The sequence below is a fragment of the Gymnoscopelus braueri genome (assembly GCF_963280865.1).
Source record: "Gymnoscopelus braueri genome assembly, chromosome: 5".
In the NCBI taxonomy this organism is placed as follows: domain Eukaryota; kingdom Metazoa; phylum Chordata; class Actinopteri; order Myctophiformes; family Myctophidae; genus Gymnoscopelus; species Gymnoscopelus braueri.
In genome coordinates this window covers 55,357,783-55,379,024 of record NC_137606.1, presented here as the reverse complement: position 1 = coordinate 55,379,024, position 21,242 = coordinate 55,357,783, and the positions used below count along the sequence as shown (strand labels likewise).

The 21,242-nt window shown below is 40.4% G+C and overlaps 1 protein-coding gene across 1 annotated transcript in view; it reads right to left on the bottom strand.

Annotated features, from left to right (window-relative positions):
* LOC308086001 (immunoglobulin superfamily member 11-like) overlaps nt 1-9,703 on the bottom strand; it is a gene marked incomplete at both ends in the record, with an annotated part of 302,311 nt that extends 292,608 nt beyond the window's left edge. Inside the window, 4 exons of the mRNA XM_080429318.1 lie at nt 3,935-4,082; nt 5,927-6,049; nt 7,747-7,902; nt 9,487-9,703. Coding sequence (XP_080285444.1) covers nt 3,935-4,082; nt 5,927-6,049; nt 7,747-7,902; nt 9,487-9,703 — 644 coding nt within the window. The remainder of the gene's footprint in view (nt 1-3,934; nt 4,083-5,926; nt 6,050-7,746; nt 7,903-9,486) is intronic.
* Nucleotides 9,704-21,242: the final 11,539 nt, after the last annotated feature.

Here is a 21,242-nt window from a genome sequence, read left to right as displayed (position 1 = left end):
CGTTCACGTTAGTTTAGAGGAGGTGGAGGAGAACGTTCACGTTAGTTTAGAGGAGGTGGAGAGGAGAACGTTCACGTTAGTTTAGAGGAGGTGGAGAGGAGAACGTTCACGTTAGTTTAGAGGAGGTGGAGAGGAGAACGTTCACGTTAGTTTAGAGGAGGTGGAGGAGAACGTTCACGTTAGTTTAGAGGAGGTGGAGAGGAGAACGTTCACGTTAGTTTAGAGGAGGTGGAGGAGAACGTTCACGTTAGTTTAGAGGAGGTGGAGAGGAGAACGTTCACGTTAGTTTAGAGGAGGTGGAGAGGAGAACGTTCACGTTAGTTTAGAGGAGGTGGAGGAGAACGTTCACGTTAGTTTAGAGGAGGTGGAGAGGAGAACGTTCACGTTAGTTTAGAGGAGGTGGAGGAGAACGTTCACGTTAGTTTAGAGGAGGTGGAGAGGAGAACGTTCACGTTAGTTTAGAGGAGGTGGAGAGGAGAACGTTCACGTTAGTTTAGAGGAGGTGGAGAGGAGAACGTTCACGTTAGTTTAGAGGAGGTGGAGAGGAGAACGTTCACGTTAGTTTAGAGGAGGTGGAGAGGAGAACGTTCACGTTAGTTTAGAGGAGGTGGAGGAGAACGTTCACGTTAGTTTAGAGGAGGTGGAGAGGAGAACGTTCACGTTAGTTTAGAGGAGGTGGAGGAGAACGTTCACGTTAGTTTAGAGGAGGTGGAGAGGAGAACGTTCACGTTAGTTTAGAGGAGGTGGAGAGGAGAACGTTCACGTTAGTTTAGAGGAGATGGAGAGGAGAACGTTCACGTTAGTTTAGAGGAGGTGGAGAGGAGAACGTTCACGTTAGTTTAGAGGAGGTGGAGAGGAGAACGTTCACGTTAGTTTAGAGGAGGTGGAGAGGAGAACGTTCACGTTAGTTTAGAGGAGGTGGAGAGGAGAACGTTCACGTTAGTTTAGAGGAGGTGGAGAGGAGAACGTTCACGTTAGTTTAGAGGAGGTGGAGGAGAACGTTCACGTTAGTTTAGAGGAGGTGGAGAGGAGAACGTTCACGTTAGTTTAGAGGAGGTAGAGAGGAGAACGTTCACGTTAGTTTAGAGGAGGTGGAGAGGAGAACGTTCACGTTAGTTTAGAGGAGGTGGAGAGGAGAACGTTCACGTTAGTTTAGAGGAGGTGGAGGAGAACGTTCACGTTAGTTTAGAGGAGGTGGAGAGGAGAACGTTCACGTTAGTTTAGAGGAGGTGGAGAGGAGAACGTTCACGTTAGTTTAGAGGAGGTGGAGAGGAGAACGTTCACGTTAGTTTAGAGGAGGTGGAGGAGAACGTTCACGTTAGTTTAGAGGAGGTGGAGAGGAGAACGTTCACGTTAGTTTAGAGGAGGTAGAGAGGAGAACGTTCACGTTAGTTTAGAGGAGGTGGAGAGGAGAACGTTCACGTTAGTTTAGAGGAGGTGGAGAGGAGAACGTTCACGTTAGTTTAGAGGAGGTGGAGAGGAGAACGTTCACGTTAGTTTAGAGGAGGTGGAGAGGAGAACGTTCACGTTAGTTTAGAGGAGGTGGAGAGGAGAACGTTCACGTTAGTTTAGAGGAGGTGGAGAGGAGAACGTTCACGTTAGTTTAGAGGAGGTGGAGAGGAGAACATTCACGTTAGTTTAGAGGAGGTGGAGAGGAGAACGTTCACGTTAGTTTAGAGGAGGTGGAGGAGAACTTTCACGTTAGTTTAGAGGAGGTGGAGAGGAGAACGTTCACGTTAGTTTAGAGGAGGTGGAGAGGAGAACGTTCACGTTAGTTTAGAGGAGGTGGAGAGGAGAACGTTCACGTTAGTTTAGAGGAGGTGGAGAGGAGAACGTTCACGTTAGTTTAGAGGAGGTGGAGAGGAGAACGTTCACGTTAGTTTAGAGGAGGTGGAGAGGAGAACGTTCACGTTAGTTTAGAGGAGGTGGAGAGGAGAACGTTCACGTTAGTTTAGAGGAGGCGGAGGAGAACGTTCACGTTAGTTTAGAGGAGGTGGAGAGGAGAACGTTCACGTTAGTTTAGAGGAGGTGGAGGAGAACGTTCACGTTAGTTTAGAGGAGGTGGAGAGGAGAACGTTCACGTTAGTTTAGAGGAGGTGGAGAGGAGAACGTTCACGTTAGTTTAGAGGAGGTGGAGAGGAGAACGTTCACGTTAGTTTAGAGGAGGTGGAGGAGAACGTTCACGTTAGTTTAGAGGAGGTGGAGAGGAGAACGTTCACGTTAGTTTAGAGGAGGTGGAGAGGAGAACGTTCACGTTAGTTTAGAGGAGGTGGAGAGGAGAACGTTCACGTTAGTTTAGAGGAGGCGGAGGAGAACGTTCACGTTAGTTTAGAGGAGGTGGAGAGGAGAACGTTCACGTTAGTTTAGAGGAGGTGGAGAGGAGAACGTTCACGTTAGTTTAGAGGAGGTGGAGGAGAACGTTCACGTTAGTTTAGAGGAGGTGGAGAGGAGAACGTTCACGTTAGTTTAGAGGAGGTGGAGAGGAGAACGTTCACGTTAGTTTAGAGGAGGTGGAGAGGAGAACGTTCACGTTAGTTTAGAGGAGGTGGAGGAGAACGTTCACGTTAGTTTAGAGGAGGTGGAGAGGAGAACGTTCACGTTAGTTTAGAGGAGGTGGAGAGGAGAACGTTCACGTTAGTTTAGAGGAGGTGGAGAGGAGAACGTTCACGTTAGTTTAGAGGAGGTGGAGGAGAACGTTCACGTTAGTTTAGAGGAGGTGGAGGAGAACGTTCATGAAAAAACAGCCGGCTATACTTGGCGAAGAGATGTTTGTGGGGAATAAAGTAGGGGATGGAGTATAGACCCCCATGGGACCCCGGAAATGGTGTCTAATGAGAAGTAATGTCTGAACATTTCTGCATGGATAACATTGGGGTAGTGTTACCCTTTAACCTTTGGAAGAATAGAACCATGGTTCTCTGAGGGCGGATTCAGACTATGGTCCCGGGTGGAAAACCCTGGACCACTTGTTAGATGTTGGGATTAGTGTGAACGTTGCGCACCGTTTCCGGGAACGGATCATTACTTTACTTATTTTTTACCTTTTTTTTTTTTTTTTTTTTTTATCCCGATTTTTTTTTTATCAGAATTGTTTTTTCCACACTTTTTTCACCCACACACTCTCTGAGGGGTGTGGAGCTCAATGGTGAAATCCGGAAGTGGATCTAATCACTTCCGGTTTTAAAAAGTGCCCAAAATGCTCAGAAACTTCGCACAGCCCCCCTAAGTTTGGGTCTGCGAACAAATATATAATGTTCCTTTTTGCCTCAGACCACCCGAAGTGGGTGAAACAAGCACTTGAAACCATTTGAGTAATTGTTTCGATATATATATTTTTTTATTAGATTTTTTTAAAGCATTTTTCTAGATGCTCATTTTTTCCCTCAATTGTTTGGTTTTTTGAGTTCCCTTTTTTAAGGATTCGGTTTATTTTTCATACATTTTTTAATTATTTCTTTGCCGTTTCTTTTTTTTTACCCCAACAAAAATTTACCTCCCAAAAACCTGCTTGGAGCACGTTTCAGGCCATTTGGAGTCGATTGGTGGTACCTTGTAGTGACACTATTTTGAGTCTCCAGCCAGCTGCAGGCACACTTACATTTTCTTAGGAAACTTGTTTCTAGTTCTACTTGAATGTCGACAAGAAATAATAATCCCGCTAGCGTTTGAGTAGCGTGAGCCGCGGACAAAAAAAACACACGTGTAGCGAGCGCTGCCGCTAGGATAAACATACCAAGGATGTGTCAGTGACGTCACTGCTAAGATACCAAGGATGTGTCAGTGACGTCACTGCTAAGATACCAAGGATGTGCCAGTGACGTCACTGCTAAGATACCAAGGATGTGTCAGTGACGTCACTGCTAAGATACCAAGGATGTGTCAGTGACGTCACTGCTAAGATACCAAAGGAAAAGGTGGTAAAACAAAGTGTCACCTGATCTCGTTGGGTATCTCCTCCTCGTCGTACTTGTTCTTGTTCCTCCAGTAGAACAACGTCACCGTCACCAGCAGAGAGCAGATGATGACCGCCAGGATGCCCGTGGCCACCGTGCCCGCTATGAGTCCTACGCTCTGAGGCTGGGCTGAGGGGGGGACAGAGGGGGGACATTATTAACACATTCCCTGCCGTTGACGGAGATCTCCGTCTTTTAAAATTCCACAAGAGGGCGCTCTAACACAACGCAGGAATGATCCCTCGACTCTGAGAGAAGGAATGGACGTCGTCCCAGAAAACGTTCACTTCCGTTCACTCCCATGTTATGAGTTGTAGAAAAACACATCTAGTCGGATTTCTTCATTTTTTCGGTGAAAACAAGCCTCATTCGACGGCTGTGTCTTAAACACTGTCTGTCTGTCTGTCTGTCTGTCTGTCTGTCTGTCTGTCTGTCTGTCTGTCTGTCATGACATCACCAGTATCATGTGACATTATCCTCAGCAGAAGCAGCAGAGTGTATGAGTCATAAACAGCCTCCATAATTATGCTGCTAAAGTACACTATGTTTAATATGATGTAATATGACCATGATGATTATATGAGGTCACAATGGAAGACACCATTATAGAGTATAAACACCCACACTGTGTAGCAGTGGGGAAAAGTAACAAATACGGTACTAAAAAAAGGTACATTTACGTTAAAGTAATACTAGGTAACGTTTTCAACAAAACTAAAGTTAAATTGTATATCTTTTGTCAGTGGCAAAAGTTTCACAACACCCACTCCATGAATTTCACCCCCGGAAGCCTTTTATTTATATATTTTCTATTGAACGGTGAAGGGGGGGACTTTCCCGGGAAAATGACGTTCCTGGCCAACGTCATGACGTCGTGGCCGACGTCCCCAGGAACTACCGCAACGGTTTCCTGTTTGGCCAGGAACTACCGCGGTAATAGCAAAAAGGAACCTCACGCTGATGTTAAGAGAATGTAGGATTGGAAGATCTAAAAAGAACAGAAAAAGAAAGCACAGCTCATGGTAACTAATGCTCCACTGGCTAAGAGAAACGATCCGTAGATAGTATAAAACAATTAAAAGATCGCTTTTTGAAACGCTTCCGGCTTCCGGTGAAAACGAATGGAATTCTGGGTAATCGAGGATTACGGAAATTGTATGCAGTGACGGTAGTGACCAGCAGAGGTTGCTAAAAATCGTTATTTGGGATTCTGCATTGTACAACTTTAAGGTAAATGTTTTAGTCGCATTCCTAAGTCAATCATTTTTCATCAAATTATTGACTTAGGAATGTGCCAAAAACTGGAAGAAAATCTTCATGAATTGAAGGCTTCATGGGGCGTGTAACTGATAGAAGATAAGTCATTATTTGGGTGAACTACTCCTTTAAGTATTTCCATTTTATTTATACATTATACTCCTACTCCTACGCTACATTATTGACACCCATAGAGTTATACATGTATAGAGAGGGCACCCGTTAGGAAACACTCTCGGTTCTGTGGGCTTGATGACGCCGCACAAGTGTCGTTGTTTTGTTTTTTTATCGCCCATTCCCGGCCACAGTAACTGTGATTTGTGTTGGGTGTATATGCGTGTGTGTGTGTGTGTGTACGCGTGTGCATGTGTGTGTGTGACCATTATAAGTCAATGGGGAAACTACATGGCACGACATGGCCGATCTACACCAGACTTTTCAAAGCACGCGTATGCGTGGAATTTGCAGCGCACGCACAGTGCGTTTGGAAAGACGCATACGCAGGCTTTAAAATAGGATCAAAAAGTGCATGTGTGTGTGTGCGTGTGTGTGTGTGTGCGTGTGTGTGTGTGTGTGTGTGTGTGTGCGTGCGTGCGTGCGTGCGTGCGTGCGTGCGCGCGCTGCGCGCGCGTGCGTGCGTGCGTGCGTGCGTGCGTGTGTGTGTGTGTGCGTGCGTGCGTGCGTGCGTGTGTGTGTGTGTGTGTGTGTGTACTTACGTGCTACAACCTGCACGTTGAGCACACAGGTGCTCTTGCCGATGACGTTGCTGGAGCTGCACTGATAGAGACCTGAGGTACTGCTGCTGATGTTCCTGATGCTTACTGTGCCCTGCATCTGATCTGTGACACACACACACACACACACACACACACACACACACACACACACACACACACACACACACACACACACACACACACAATGGTCAGACATACTATACATGTATAAATGCACAGATTAATTTCAGAAATGATATATAAAAAAAGAAGGAATCGTTGTCGGCTAGAAACCTTATCTCCATATTTTAAATCTTTTTTTTCATGAATTAACTCCTTCTTGATCATACTACAGCATCACACAAAAGCATCAACAGTAGCAGCTCCAAACGCGGCGCCAAGCAGTGCGTTTTCAGCTTGTAGATCTGAGACTTTTGCCATTTTTGACAGTTTTGTAACATATGAGGTCTCTACCCGACAGAGACGATATATACACAGTGTTAGAATGACAGACAGTTAATCTAAGGAACTCATTAATCTCACTTTATTGGATTTAATGCCAAATCAGTTTCATGACCTGGTGGTTTGAACCACATAGTTGCATCGAGTTGCACTACCCACATACAACCACAAGAGGGCACACGATACTCCTATAACCACCATTGCTGTTACACAGAAACATGCAGTGATTGTAGTGATGTAGTGATTATTCAATGACCATGACATAAATGTTCAGATTTGAATGAGCAGCACACATGTGGAGAAGAGAGGAGAGAACAATACACACTGTCATACATGCCAACTCTCCTTTTTTCACCAGGATACTCCTGTTATTTGACCATTTCCCCTCTTCTAACATTTCTCCGTTTTTTCTCCTGTTCTGGGGGATTCCACCCTTTTTGTGTGGCCCCTCACTGATATGCAGCCACGGCCATTCATGTTAATTTGCTAGTTCCTTGAGTTTTTGATATGCAAATCACAACGGCACTATTTGATTGTTCTTCTTGTTGGAAGGTGTGAGTGGGCAGATGAGCAGATCTACAAGTGCACAGGCGACGCATTGTGCGCTTGTAGATCTGCTATTTTCACTAGTTCGGGTCCCAGGAAGACACCAAATGTCTCTTTTGGGTCACGACCAAAAAAGTTTGGAAAGTTTCAATGGTTTAAGTGTTATAGAGCACCGAAGTCCTGACGTCGCTACCAGTAGAGGGCGCTTTTCGCAGGTTCGTGGCTTTACTTTTTGTGTTGATATCCTCATTGGGGAATCTTAGATCGCTTCATATAAGAACTGTGTTCCAAAAATAAACACGCCACCCCGGCGATTTTACTCATATGGATATGAAGCATCGACTGAAGGTGTAAATGTACACATTTACCCAAAGAGTAACACAATATAAACACTAGAAACGAGTCAAACAACCCAAAGAATACATTTCCCATGAACACGGCTGCTGTACAGGCAGTGATATCAGACCCGGAAGTAGTAGTTCTTAAGACTTTTAAGGCAGAATTCATAACATTGTCGCCAGAAACAGGCTGTATCAAATATGAATGAATATCATAAACGATGCAGAGCCACGCCCCCTGACAGAAACGCCAGGGTGGTGTGTTTATGTTTTGGAACACAGTTCTTATATGACGTGATCTAAGATTCCCAAATGGGGATTTCAACACAAAAAATAAAGCAACGAACCCGTGAAACAGCGCCCTCTAGTGGCAGTGACGTCAGACTTCAGTGCTCTATATGTGTGATTTATGACAGCGGAGGAGGAGGGACATAAAGGGGCGGTCCTCCTCCTAGGAGGAGGAGTCAGCAGTACCTTGCATAGCGTTGGCGGGCAGCCTTGGCAGAGAGTCCAGCTTCTCCCAGCTGTAGGAGGGCGTGGGGATGCCCTCGTCTGAGCTGCACAGCAGCACCATGTCACTGCCCACGTCCAGGGAGCCCTGGATGGCACAGGCTGGCACCGAGGGGGGCACTGACACACACACACACACACACACACACACACACACACACGCACAGCAGTGTTAATTTTGACAGCAATATTTCATTAAAAAAAATGCATTTATGTGTTAAATAATTTATTTGTATCATAAAGTTAACATAAGTATAACTAAATACATTTGATGTTACATTAAAATGTTACTTTTAAGGATTCCAATAAAACAATTGCAAAAAAAATTCCGTCCGCTCCCTGTTAACCTTCTTCATTGTTTTGCCGTGTTAAGCGAGGAGCTTAAGTGCTGCAACAGGAGAAGGGAATGTCGCGGATGGAATATTTTTCCTCTGGGCGACACACACACACACACGTACTGTCTGTGATTACAAACAGTCGGACACGCGATCATAAGGGATGTACATGTTCTGTGGCGAGCTGAACAAGTAAGAGAAGCGTAGCATCTTTGACGATAAATGATGTGTTTACGCGGGGCTGCATGAGAAGTAGCCGATCCGATTGGAACGTTTGTTGTCTGGGCGACGTGCACCGATAGCGTGTGTGTTTACACTCGCCCGCCAACACGCATAAAGTCGTTCTATTAAAAAAAATGAGGCACGCTGTTTTAGGCACCGTAACACCGCTTTGGGATGATCCATCGTCACTCCGGGAAGAAGTATGTGGATGAGACATCATTCCCAAAAAAACGTCACTTCCGCCCGCCCTGACTATGGGATTTTCAGAAAAACACATCTAACTCAAGAAAGAAAACAAAAACGTGCTGTTTTTTGCATTGAAAACCACCGTTTTTTGCATTGAAAACCACCGTTTTTTGCATTGAAAACCACCGTTTTTTGCATTGAAAACCACCGTTTTTTTCATTGAAAACCACCGTTTTTTGCATTGAAAACCACTGTTTTCAGCGGGCCGTAGCCAAGCCCCCAGAACGCAGTGGTTGCATTGAAGCGAAATGGACATGCTGGCCATTCGTAGGTACTGCAGCTTAAACGGACGGGGCCACTGCACAATGTACGAGCGAAAACTGTTTCGACCAATGGGATCGACTCACGAGCTTGCGCACAAGCTTGCGCACAGGGCCGCGCACCTCTGTGACGCAGAACGTATCACAGTGGCCCCCAAATAGGCTACGCCCATCACACTTTACAACCCGGAAGAAGGGGTGAATTCGCTTCATGCGCTGGGTGAGCAACTCAATGCAAGTGGATGGGAGGGGATTTCGGGTGCCCTCTCTATTATTTTTAACTCTATGGCCGTAGCCCACAAATGGCGGATCGCGGTTGGAATGTTGTTGTTCCTCTGAATACACAGATCCCTCCGCCTACCCACGGGGACTATTTTTTGATTATTTTTTGTACACAATCGCTTCCACAGCGTTTCAAATATCATCAGATGAAGGTAATTACGCTAGCAAGGGGATAACAAACGATGTTTAATACCTTGGCGGGTGATGTGGTAATAGTATAAGAGTTGAGTATGGTGCTGGCGTGGTGTGTGTGTGTGTGTGTGTGTGTGTGTGTGTGTGTGTGTGTGTGTGTGTGTGTGTGTGTGTGTGTGTGTGTGTGTGTGTGCGTGTGTGTGTGTGTGTGTGTGTGTTCTTCTTACCCAGCACGGTGAGGCCTATCACACCGATGTTGCGCCCCCCTCTGTCTGGGAGGTTGTTGACCAGACACTGGTAGGTGCCCGTGTCAGAGAGCTGGGTGTTGTTGATGACGACGGAGGCCGTGGTGGACGGCATGGTGGAGACGAAGCCCACCCTGCCGTTCAGGTGGTTGGCCAGGCTGAACACCTGACCCCCCTGGTAGATGATCACCTGGTGGGGGAGGGGGGGGACACATTAACCATTTGCATTACATTACATTACAGTCATTTAGCAGATGCTTTTATCCAAAGAGACTTACAATAAGTGCATTCAAGGCAAGAAAACCACGAATCACCAGACGTCTTAAATGCATTCTCTTCTAAAACAAGCAACTAAGAGTATACCTAGTGCTATGGTAAAAGTGCAATATATCAGCTACCTACTTTGTTTAGACACACACACACACACACACACACACACACACACACACACACACACACACACACACACACACACACACACACACACACACACACACACACACACACACACATAACAATAACAACTATCACCAATATTAAGTGCATTCTCTTCTAAAACAAGCAACTAAGAGTATACCTAGCACTGAGGTAAAAGTGTACCTCAGCACAAAATATATCAGCTACCTACTTTCTTAAACAGATGAGACAAATAGGAAAATCAAATGAGCAAGAGCTAAAACAAATAAGTGTATCAAATAAACAAGATCCAATAAAACAAGAGCTCATACAAATAATTGACAACAAGTAGGCAAGGCTAAGAGGAAGGGTCAGGGTAGTGTTTCCTGAAGAGGTGGGTTTTCAGCCTGTGGTATAAGACGGGCAGTGACTCTGGGATGGGATGGGACTCTCATTTAGACCTGGAACACCGATACAGTAGGTCAGTGCCATTGTCTTTGACCAGTATCACTTTCAAAACCTTTGCCTCATGCATGTCACACCAACAGAATGCAATGTGTTTTGTTGATATAACAAGTTTGTTCATATAGAGTCCTATCCACAAATCCACCATTTAACTTCCACAATCCACATGATCAAAACCAGTGGTGTTGTGTTGCTGCATTCAGTTTGACATGCATGATGCAAAGGTTTTCAAAGTCAAAGTCATTGGCCACCTACTGTACGTTCACATTCACTTTAGTATCACTTAGATGCACTGTTTATGATAAAACAACCTAACAACATGCAATAAACAATAAACACAGGGCAAGAATACCAGTAAAAGAAAGTACATAGAGTTATTGCACAGTCACTTGTCACTGTCATTTAACAGTCTGGTAGCCTTATCTCGGTCTAACTAAAGTTTTAAAGTTTTTTTTGTAGATTAAACCCTACTTGATCATACTACAGCGTCACAAAAAGCATCAAAAGTAGCAGATCTATAAGCTAGAAAACGCGGCGCAAAAAATTATTTTGGGAATTTGAATCCTGAAAAGTAACAGTTTTGGAATTATGATTGATTGATTGATTGAATACTTTATTTAGAAAGACATGGAAACAGTACATGGAAGTACAGTTCACAACACAAGGTCCTCTAAACTGGATCGCTCATAAAAGCACAATGACTTATTATTTAAAATGAGATTCCCGTGCACTCACCATCATGATGACGTTTAAGACAACAGACAGATATACACTACTATGCAGAACTTCATACAACAAGTAAGACGCGCGAACGCTGGAAGCGAACGCAGCTCGAAAATATTGTGTATTTACGGACTTGTAATCCGTGTTATTTCACCGTGATGGGGAGAGAACATTGACTCTGTGTGTGTGTGTGTGTGTGTGTGTGTGTGTGTGTGTGTGTGTGTGTGTGTGTGTGTGTGTGTGTGTGTGTGTGTGTGTGTGTGTGTGTGTTTTGCAGGCTGTTGTGCATTTTAATCAGAGCATTGTCTAAATTCCTGCACTCTGTCGCCCTCTGGGGGCCAGAGTGCACAGTGCATGCACACAGTTTATGCACACAGTTTATGCACACAGACACACACACAACCCAAGCACGGTTACATAGTAAGCTCCACTTGGTCAGAGGCGCGGCTCCTTCCGCGTTCGCAATCAGCTTACATGTTACTGGTATGAAAAACAAGAACTATGTACAATAAAATGAGGTTTCCACCCGAAAGAGTGACACATTTAATCAAAATGTGACGTTTTTCAGAAAACGTTTAGAAGTCAATTTAGCCTGAAAATGTCATGGGTTTTGAACCAGGAACCTTCTGACTGAGAGGTAGAGACTCTACTGACTGAGCCACTGGAATTAGAATTGAGAAAATCTTACGAAGCCAGATCGCCTCTACGATATTCATTTTTTTCATGTACAAACTGCTCTTACACTGTGATTCTAGATAACGGTTCATAGATTGCGTGTAGAACGTTTCACGCAGATTGCTCAAAACATGAGCAATCAAAACATGAGTAACCCAGGAGAAAAACGGACATTAAATTAAATATAAAACATTTTAGTCTAGTTTTTAATGTGTTGACAAAGTGTCAGTAATTATCAAATTGTCAGTAACAGACAGCACTTGAACTCAAATCTCCCCAGTAGATGAACTTTGGGAGGTGTATGCATTCTTATGCATCAACATAGATGAGATGAACTATGGATGAAATTCATTCAGTTTTAGTTGTAATACTTGTTTTTATCTGGGTATGCTTATTTTAGTATATAGTGTGAATTATAGTTTTTTAGGACTTTTTAATCAGGTTTGTTTTTATCCTTTTATGCATTCTGCTGTCTCTTACTGGGAGAAACATCATTTTGTTTATTTTTCTAGCACTGCTTGCATTGAATCTTGAAAGCAATCCTGTATAGAAAAGAGAGATACAAGAAAAACAGGATGAGGAAAGGAGATAAAAGGATTATAATGGAGGGAGGGAGGGAGGGAAGAGGGTCACAGAGAGAAAGATGGAGGAGAAGTGAGAGAGGGAGAGAAAAGAGAGAGAGAGAGAGAGAGAGAGAGAGAGAGAGAGAGAGAGAGAGAGAGAGAGAGAGAGAGAGAGAGAGAGAGAGAGAATGAAGTCATTCTGTTCTAAGGAGGTTGTACGTACGGTATCACCTGAGTACAAAGACCTCTCTGTACTCACTGCTGCTCAGTGGCGGGAGGAGTATTCTGATATTTGTACTTAAATAAAAGTAACAACACCACAGTGAAGTAGAAATACCTTAGTTTTCTAAATGTGCCAACATCTTGTAGATCTCTCACTGTTGATGCGTTGTGAGCTTGTAGATCAAATAGCCGATGTACACAAATAGGGCTTAATTGGCTTAATGTACTGTATGTGTTGTAGTTGATGAATCTAAATCCACAAATTACTTAATAGCCAAAGTTGTCAAATAATTGTAGCGTAGAGTAAAAAGTGCATCAGTTGATTCTGAGACGTATAGTGGAGTAATTAAGTATAACATATACAACAAATATGGACAAGTACTTACGTAAGTACACACTTTACTTTTACTTTACTGGAGTATTTGCAATACTTTTACTTCTACTCCACTACATCTCTGAGGCAAATATTGTGCTTTTTACTCCACTACAATTATTTGAAAACTTTAGTTACTAGTTACTTTGTAGATTTTGATTATAATTACGAAACATACATTAACCACTTCAGCCCTATATACATTTGAAAATAGCAGATCTATAAGCTCACAATGCGTCGCGATGCGACACATTGTGAGCTTGTCGATCTGCTATTTTCAAAAGATTTTTATACATTTGAAAACTTGTGAAATGGGACACTTTCTACTTTTGGTACTTTAAGTACATTGGTAACACTTTAGAATAACTATTCGTTATAAGTAGTTTATAGATCATTCATAAACTGTTAGTTAATGAGTTATTAATTACTTGTTAAGCATTTGTTAATAGTTAGTTAAGCATTAATAACAATGCCATATAACTGCTTAATAGATAATTTATAAACCATTAGTTAATGAGTTATCAATGTCTTGTTAAATGTTTGTTAACAGCTAGTTAAGGAGTTGTAACCATGCCTTATAGATAGTTAATAGATTACTAACAAACTATTAGTTAATGAGTTATCAATGACTTGTTAAATATGTTTTAATAGTATGTTAAGGATTTATAAATATGCCTTATAGATAGCTAATAGATCACTCACAGAGCATTAGTTAACTGACTTATTAACTGTATGCTGACTATTTATAACTGTCTTATAAATGCCTTATAACTAGTTAATAATAAACCATTAGTTAAGGAGTTACTACTGTTTTGTTAAATATTTATTAACAGTTAGTTAAGGAGGTATAACTATCCCTTATAGATAATTTATATATTACTCACAAACTATTAGTTAATGACTTGTTAATAGCTTGTTAAATATTTACTACCTGTATGCTAATGATTTATAACTATGCCTTATATATGTTCAAAGGATTATTAACAAGCTATTAGTAAAGCACTTACTAATGGCTAGTTTTTTAAGAATTGTTAATAGTTAATATGTTATTGGGTAGTTATTCTAAAGTTGCAACTATTCCTCATTTACTAACATGAGTTAAGTATTTGTTAATGGTTAATTTATGTTATTGGGTAGTTATTCTAAAGTTGCAACTACTCCTCATTTACTAACATGAGTTAAGTATTTGTTAATGGTTAATATATGTTATTGGGTAGTTATTCTAAAGTTGCCATTACTCCTCATTTACTAACTATTAACAAATACTTAACTTACCTTTTACAAATCAATTGTTAATAATTTGATTCCCATCTACTAATACCAGAGACACGTTGTACAACAGCAAAAGGGTGGTACAGAAATTTGATGTGATACTGTGGACATATTTCACATTTTGGTACCTCAACCTTGTTCAATATTTTACAAAATAAATACCACAGATGAAATAATGAACAATTTTTTTATTGAATAAAGAAAACAGTACAAAAATAACAAATGCATCCATCTAAAATAACAATAGCAAATAAATAAATAGTCATATCAACAGTAAAACAGTAATTAGAAATAACCAAAAGGAATACCTTCATAATCCCATCATAATCCGCCTTTACAGTCCAGATTACATATAGCTTTATCCAGTGGATATACAGCACACACATTAGCTTTAGCTTTATAGCAGGCCTTCTGCAGTAAGCAGTATGGCCACAGCAACACCATGTGCTAAAATTGTAGCTATGCTAATATTGTAGCTAAAAGGCTAATAAGTGTTCCCAAATTATAACTCTTACTCTTTTTCATCAAACAAACAAAAAGGAATTATTTACATTAACTAATAAACACAACAGTCCATACAGTTTTCATGGTTTTGCACTACATCACCTGAAATGCATAAAATAGAATACACAATGTATACAGCCCCTTCTCTTGTGTCTTGTTGTTCACAATAACTGAACAACATCCTGCTCCTTTCAAAATAAAAGGCAGTTCAGCTTCAGAACTCCATTGAGACACACTGCCTACTCTACTGACACAAAGTGGTATTGGTACTACACTACAGACTAGTATGGTTGCATGAACTGAACAGTTTTTCTTCATTCAGTAGAAATATCAGATTAGAAATATCAGATCTACAAGCTCACACTTGACCTTGTAGATCTGCTATTTCTAATCTGATATTTCTACTGAATGAAGAAAAACTCAAGAAAATGCCCCTTTTCAACATTCCAGACCATGACTAGAAATGGACTCATAACTGACCCCTGGGTGTTTACTGAGCCTTTTTAGAAGCAATAACCCTCAATTTGAAATTTGTGAGGTTGCAATTATTTTCTTCTGTTTCTCTTCATTCGCCAGAATTATCAGATCAGGAATAGCAGATCTACAAGCTCACATTACGTTGCAATGCGTCTTGCTGTGAGCTTGTAGATCTGTCATTTCTTATCTACCATTTTTGGCAATGTTCCACGTATGTTCCATGTATGTTCCATGTATGATCCATGTATTTTTATTTTATTTTTATTATTTTTATTTTATTGTCCTATACAGTTACACCCAGGGGTCAGTTATGAGTCCATTTCTAGTCATGGTCTGGAATGTTGAAAAGGGGCATTTTTATCGAGTTTTTCTTCATTCAGTAGAAATATCAGATTAGAAATAGCAGATCTACAAGCTCAAGAAGCTCAAGTGTGAGCATGTAGATCTGCTATTTCTAATCTGATATTTCTACTGAATGAAGAAAAACTGTTCAGTTCATGCAACTACACCAGACTGTAGTGTAGTGTAGTGTAGTACCAATACCACTTTGTGTCAGTAGATGGCAGTGTGTCTCAATGGAGTTCTGAAGCTGAACTGCCTTTTATTTTGAAAGGAGCAGGATGTTGTTCAGTTATTGTGAACAAGACACATAACAAGAGAAGGGGCCATTGTGCTATATCTGATACATTGTGTATTCTATTTTATGCATTTCAGGTGATGTAGTGCAAAACCATGAAAACTGTATGAACTGTTGTGTTTATTAGTTAATGTAAATAATTCGTTTTTGTTTGTTTGATGAAAAAGAGTAATATTTATAATGTGGGAACACTTATTAGTCTGTTAGCTACAATATTAGCATAGCTACAATTTTAGCACATGGTGTTGCTGTGGCCATACTGCTTACTGCAGAAGGCCTGCTATAAAGCTAAAGCTAATGTGTGTGCTGTATATCCACTGGATAAAGCTATATGTAATCTGGACTGTAAAGGCGGATTATGATGGGATTATGAAGGTATTCCTTTTGGTTATTTCTAATTACTGTATTACTGTTGATATGACTATTTCTTTATTTGCTATTGTTATTTTAGATGGATGCATTTGTTATTTTTGTACTGTTTTCTTTATTCATTAAAAATAAAGTGTTCATTATTACATCTGTGGTATTTATTTTGTAAAATATTGAACAAGGTTGAGGTACCAAAATGTTAAATATGTCCACAGTATCACATCAAATTTCTGTACCACCCATTTGCTGTTGTACAACGTGTCTCTGGTATTAGTAGATGGGAATCAAATCATTAACAATTGATTTGTAAAAGGTAAGTTAAATATTTGTTAATAGTTAGTAAATGAGGAGTAGTGGCAACTTTAGAATAACTACCCAATAACATATATTAACCATTAACAAATACTTAACTCATGTTAGTAAATGAGGAATAGTTGCAACTTTAGAATAACTACCCAATAACATAAATTAACCATTAACAAATACTTAACTCATGTTGGTAAATGAGGAGTAGTTGCAACTTTAGAATAACTACCCAATAACATAAATTAACCATTAACAAATACTTAACTCATGTTAGTAAATGAGGAATAGTTGCAACTTTAGAATAACTACCCAATAACATAAATTAACCATTAACAAATACTTAACTCATGTTAGTAAATGAGGAATAGTTGCAACTTTAGAATAACCCCCCAATAGCATATATTAACTATTAACAAATACTTAACTAGCCATTAGTAAGTGTTTTACTAATAGCTTGTTCATAATCCTTTGAACATATATAAGATAGTTATAAATCATTAGCATACAGGTAGTAAACATTTAACAAGCTATTAACAAGTCATTAACTAATAGTTTTTGAGTAATATATAAATGATCTATAAGGGATAGTTATACCCCCTTAACTAATTGTTAACACATATTTAACAAAACAGTAGTAACTCATTAACTAATGGTTTATAAATGATCTATTAAGCAGTTTATAAGGCATTGTTATTAATCCTTAACTAACTATTAACAAATGATTAACAAGTCATTAATAACTCATTAACTAACAGTTTATGAATGATCTATTGACTACTTATAACGAATAGTTATTCTAAAGTGTTACCAGTACATTTTGATGCCAATACTTTTGTACTTTTAATCAAGCATATTTTGAATTCTGGACACTTACTTGTAACTTTTGCTATACATTGCACTGATTGCAGTATTGATACTTTTACTTAAGTAAAGAAATTGAGTACTTTTCCCACCACTGCTATAGGTGACCTCAGCAGCTGGTGTCTGCTGGATACAAAGAGCTCTTTGGTGTCACTGTAGATCACGTGGGGGTTATGAGGGGGTTATGAGGGGGTTATGGGGGGGTACGGTGGGGTTATGGGGGGCTATTACCTCTATAGACAGAGAAGTACATGGCGTTGTGTGTGTGTGTGTGTGTGCGTGTGTGTGTGCGTGCGTGTGTCACCTGGACAAAGCAGTCTGTGATTTATATTTGTGAGAGAAGGCAGTTACAACTAGAAGTCAGTAGAGGGAGACAGAGGACAGAGAGAAAACCAGTGAGCGAACAGTAACTCATGATGAAGCACAACAGTGAGAGAGAAACACATCATTTCACCACACACACACACACACACACACACACACACACACACACACACACGCACGCACGCACGCACGCACACGCACAGCGCACACGCACACGCACACGCACACGCACACGCACACGCACACGCACACACACACACACACACACACACAGAAAGGTGTCTGTGATAAATACGTTTGAGCAGTGGTGGGTTCTACCGTCAGATGCTGTGTACGCCGTATACCTTGAGATTTTTTTTCGTCGCCACCGTACACCTTCAAAAACTGTTCAAAACAGCGTTTTTTACATTTAATTCATTATAGACGCGCGCATGCCGTCTTCAGGACGTAGTGAAGTCTATGTTTGTATGAGTAAAGATATAAGATTATACTCTCAGGATAGTGAAGTCTATGGGTGTGTGAGTAAAGATATAAGATTATACTCTCAGGACGTAGTGAAGTCTATGGGTGTATGAGTAAAGATATAAGATTATACTCTCAGGATAGTGAAGTCTATGGGTGTGTGAGTAAAGATATAAGATTATACTCTCAGGACATAGTGAAGTCTATGTGTGTGTGTGTGAGTAAAGATATAAGATTATACTCTCAGGACATAGTGAAGTCTATGTGTGTGTGTGTGAGTAAAGATATAAGATTATACTCTCAGGACATAGTGAAGTCTATGTGTGTGAGTAAAGATATAAGATTATACTCTCAGGACGTAGTGAAGTCTATGTGTGTGTGTGTGAGTAAAGATATAAGATCATACTCTCAGGACATAGTGAAGTCTATGTGTGTGTGAGTAAAGATATAAGATTATACTCTCAGGACGTAGTGAAGTCTATGTGTGTGTGAGTGTTCCCAGAAAGATTGCTAAAACGTTTGATAGTTTCTGAAACGTTTTGCTTGCGATTTGAACGCTATGGCCCTCGATCATTTATCAACGCGGTGCAGACCAAATAATGGGCGTACGGCGAGATCAACGCAACTCTCGGCATTTATCAATATATCCTGACTTTGGCTTCAGCGTACAGCCCGTTCAGGCATCTGGACACATGTATCCACTCCACAATGTATATATAACACACTAATAAATAATCCCTGTGAAAATATAACATTTTATAAACTAATTTAACCCATTAAGACCTGGAACTGTGTCATTTTTAGATTTGAGCTAAAAAGCATTATTTTACACTTTGGGCTATTCAAAAATAGCAGATCTACAAGCTCATAGCGCGGCACCGAGTGCCGCGCTATGAGCTTGTAGATCTGCTATTTTTGAAAAGTCGTGAAAATGTGTGCAAATCTTTGAATATATATATTTTTAAAGCGAACATTTGTAACTCAAATCTTTGCTTCTGGGGGGTCCCTGGAACAAAGTATTTTGAGATGGGGGTCCGCGGCCAAATACATATAATTTTGGGGGTCCTGGACATGAAAAAGATTGAGCACCACTGATATAGAAACATACGTTTTTCAGAATACTGTTGAGCTTTAGGAGACATTTAGAATCGGCTTCAGGTCTTAAAGGGTTAAACAAACTGCTTTAACAATCATTCAGATAAGATTGCAGATCTGGCTGCATTGGCTATTTGAAAATAGCAGATCTACATATATATATATATATCCTGGGTTGAGGATATAAACGAGACGCTCCAAACCTTTGACCAGCAGGTTATTCTTCATGCTGTGGATTCATTTGGGCCGCCGCGGGAGATCAGACATTTACACTCCCAACACACACCAGCCTTCATCCATTAATGTTTATAATTCATTCAATCATTGTAACAGAGTATTTCTACATGATGGTATTGATACTTGTACTTACATTAAAAAAATTCAGTACTTTTTCCACCACTGCAAACAGTCACCATGAGACAGTGACCATCTGAACACTTACAGATCAGATATGGTCTAACACTTACAGATCAGATATGGTCTAACAGTGACCATCTGAACATTTACAGATCAGATATGGTCTAACAGTGACCATCTGAACACTTACAGATCAGATAAAGAAATAAAGTGTATAACTCAGTGTTTAACCCATTAAGGCCTGAGGTCCATCCTAATAGTTTATGTTTCTATATCAGTGGTCCTCAAACCTTTTCATGTCAAGGACCCCCAACATTAGATGGATTTTGGCTACAAATATATTGTTCCAGGGACCCCCATCTCTAAATATATTGTTCCAGGGACCCCCATCTCCAAATATATTGTTCCAGGGACCCCCATCTCTAAATATATTGTTCCAGGGACCCCCATCTCCAAATATATTGTTCCAGGGACCCCCATCTCTAAATATATTGTTCCAGGGACCCCCATCTCTAAATATATTGTTCCAGGGACCCCCATCTCCAAATATATTGTTCCAGGGACCCCCATCTCTAAATATATTGTTCCAGGGACCCCCATCTCTAAATATATTGTTCCAGGGACCCCCATCTCCAACTATATTGTTCCAGGGACCCCCATCTCTAAATATAATGTTCCAGGGACCCCCATCTACAAATATATTGTTCCAGGGAGCCCCATCTCTAAATATATTGTTCCAGGGAGCCCCATCTCCAAATATATTGTTCCAGGGACCCCCATCTCCAAATATATTGTTCCAGGGACCCCCATCTCCAAATATATTGTTCCAGGGACCCCCAGAAGCAAAGATTTGAGTTACAAATGGTAAAGATTTGCACACATTTTCACGATCTTTCAAAAATAGCAGATCTACAAGCTCACAGCGCGGCACAAAGTGACGCGCTGTGAGCTTGTAGATCTGCTATTTTCAAACATTTCAGTACTTTTACTTTTGATACTTTAAGTACATTTTGACACCAATACTTTTGTACTTTTACTCAAGTAAACTCTGTTACTTGTAACAGAGTACTTTTACATTGCAGTATTGATACTTTTACTTAAGTAAAACATTTGAGTACCTTTTCCACTGGTGGGAACGCACCCAGATGCATAGATGTGACTTCTATGAATATTAATACACAAGAACAATATCAGACTTTCAAGAGTTAATTTATTGAACAATTAAACATCTACAGATGATCATACAATAACATGTGAAGAATGAGAATAATATGGAATGAATATGCAAATAAAAACAACAATAACATAATGATGTAATAATGAATCCATAGATGAACGATGAATGATTTGAATGTCATTAATGAATGAATGCAGACATTTAGTAGATGTTTGAATCCAGAGTGATTTACAAAGTTCAACATGAGAGCAGTGGTGGAAAGTAACTAAGTACATTTACTCAAGTACTGTACTCAAGTACACATTTTTAGGAATTTTTACTTTACTGGAGTATTTACATTTTTCAATACTTTTACTTCTACTCCACTACATCTCAGAGGCAAATATTGTACTTTTACTTTACTACAATTATATGAAAACTTTAGTCACTAGTTACTTTGTAGATTTTGATTATTATTACAAAACATACATTAACCACTTC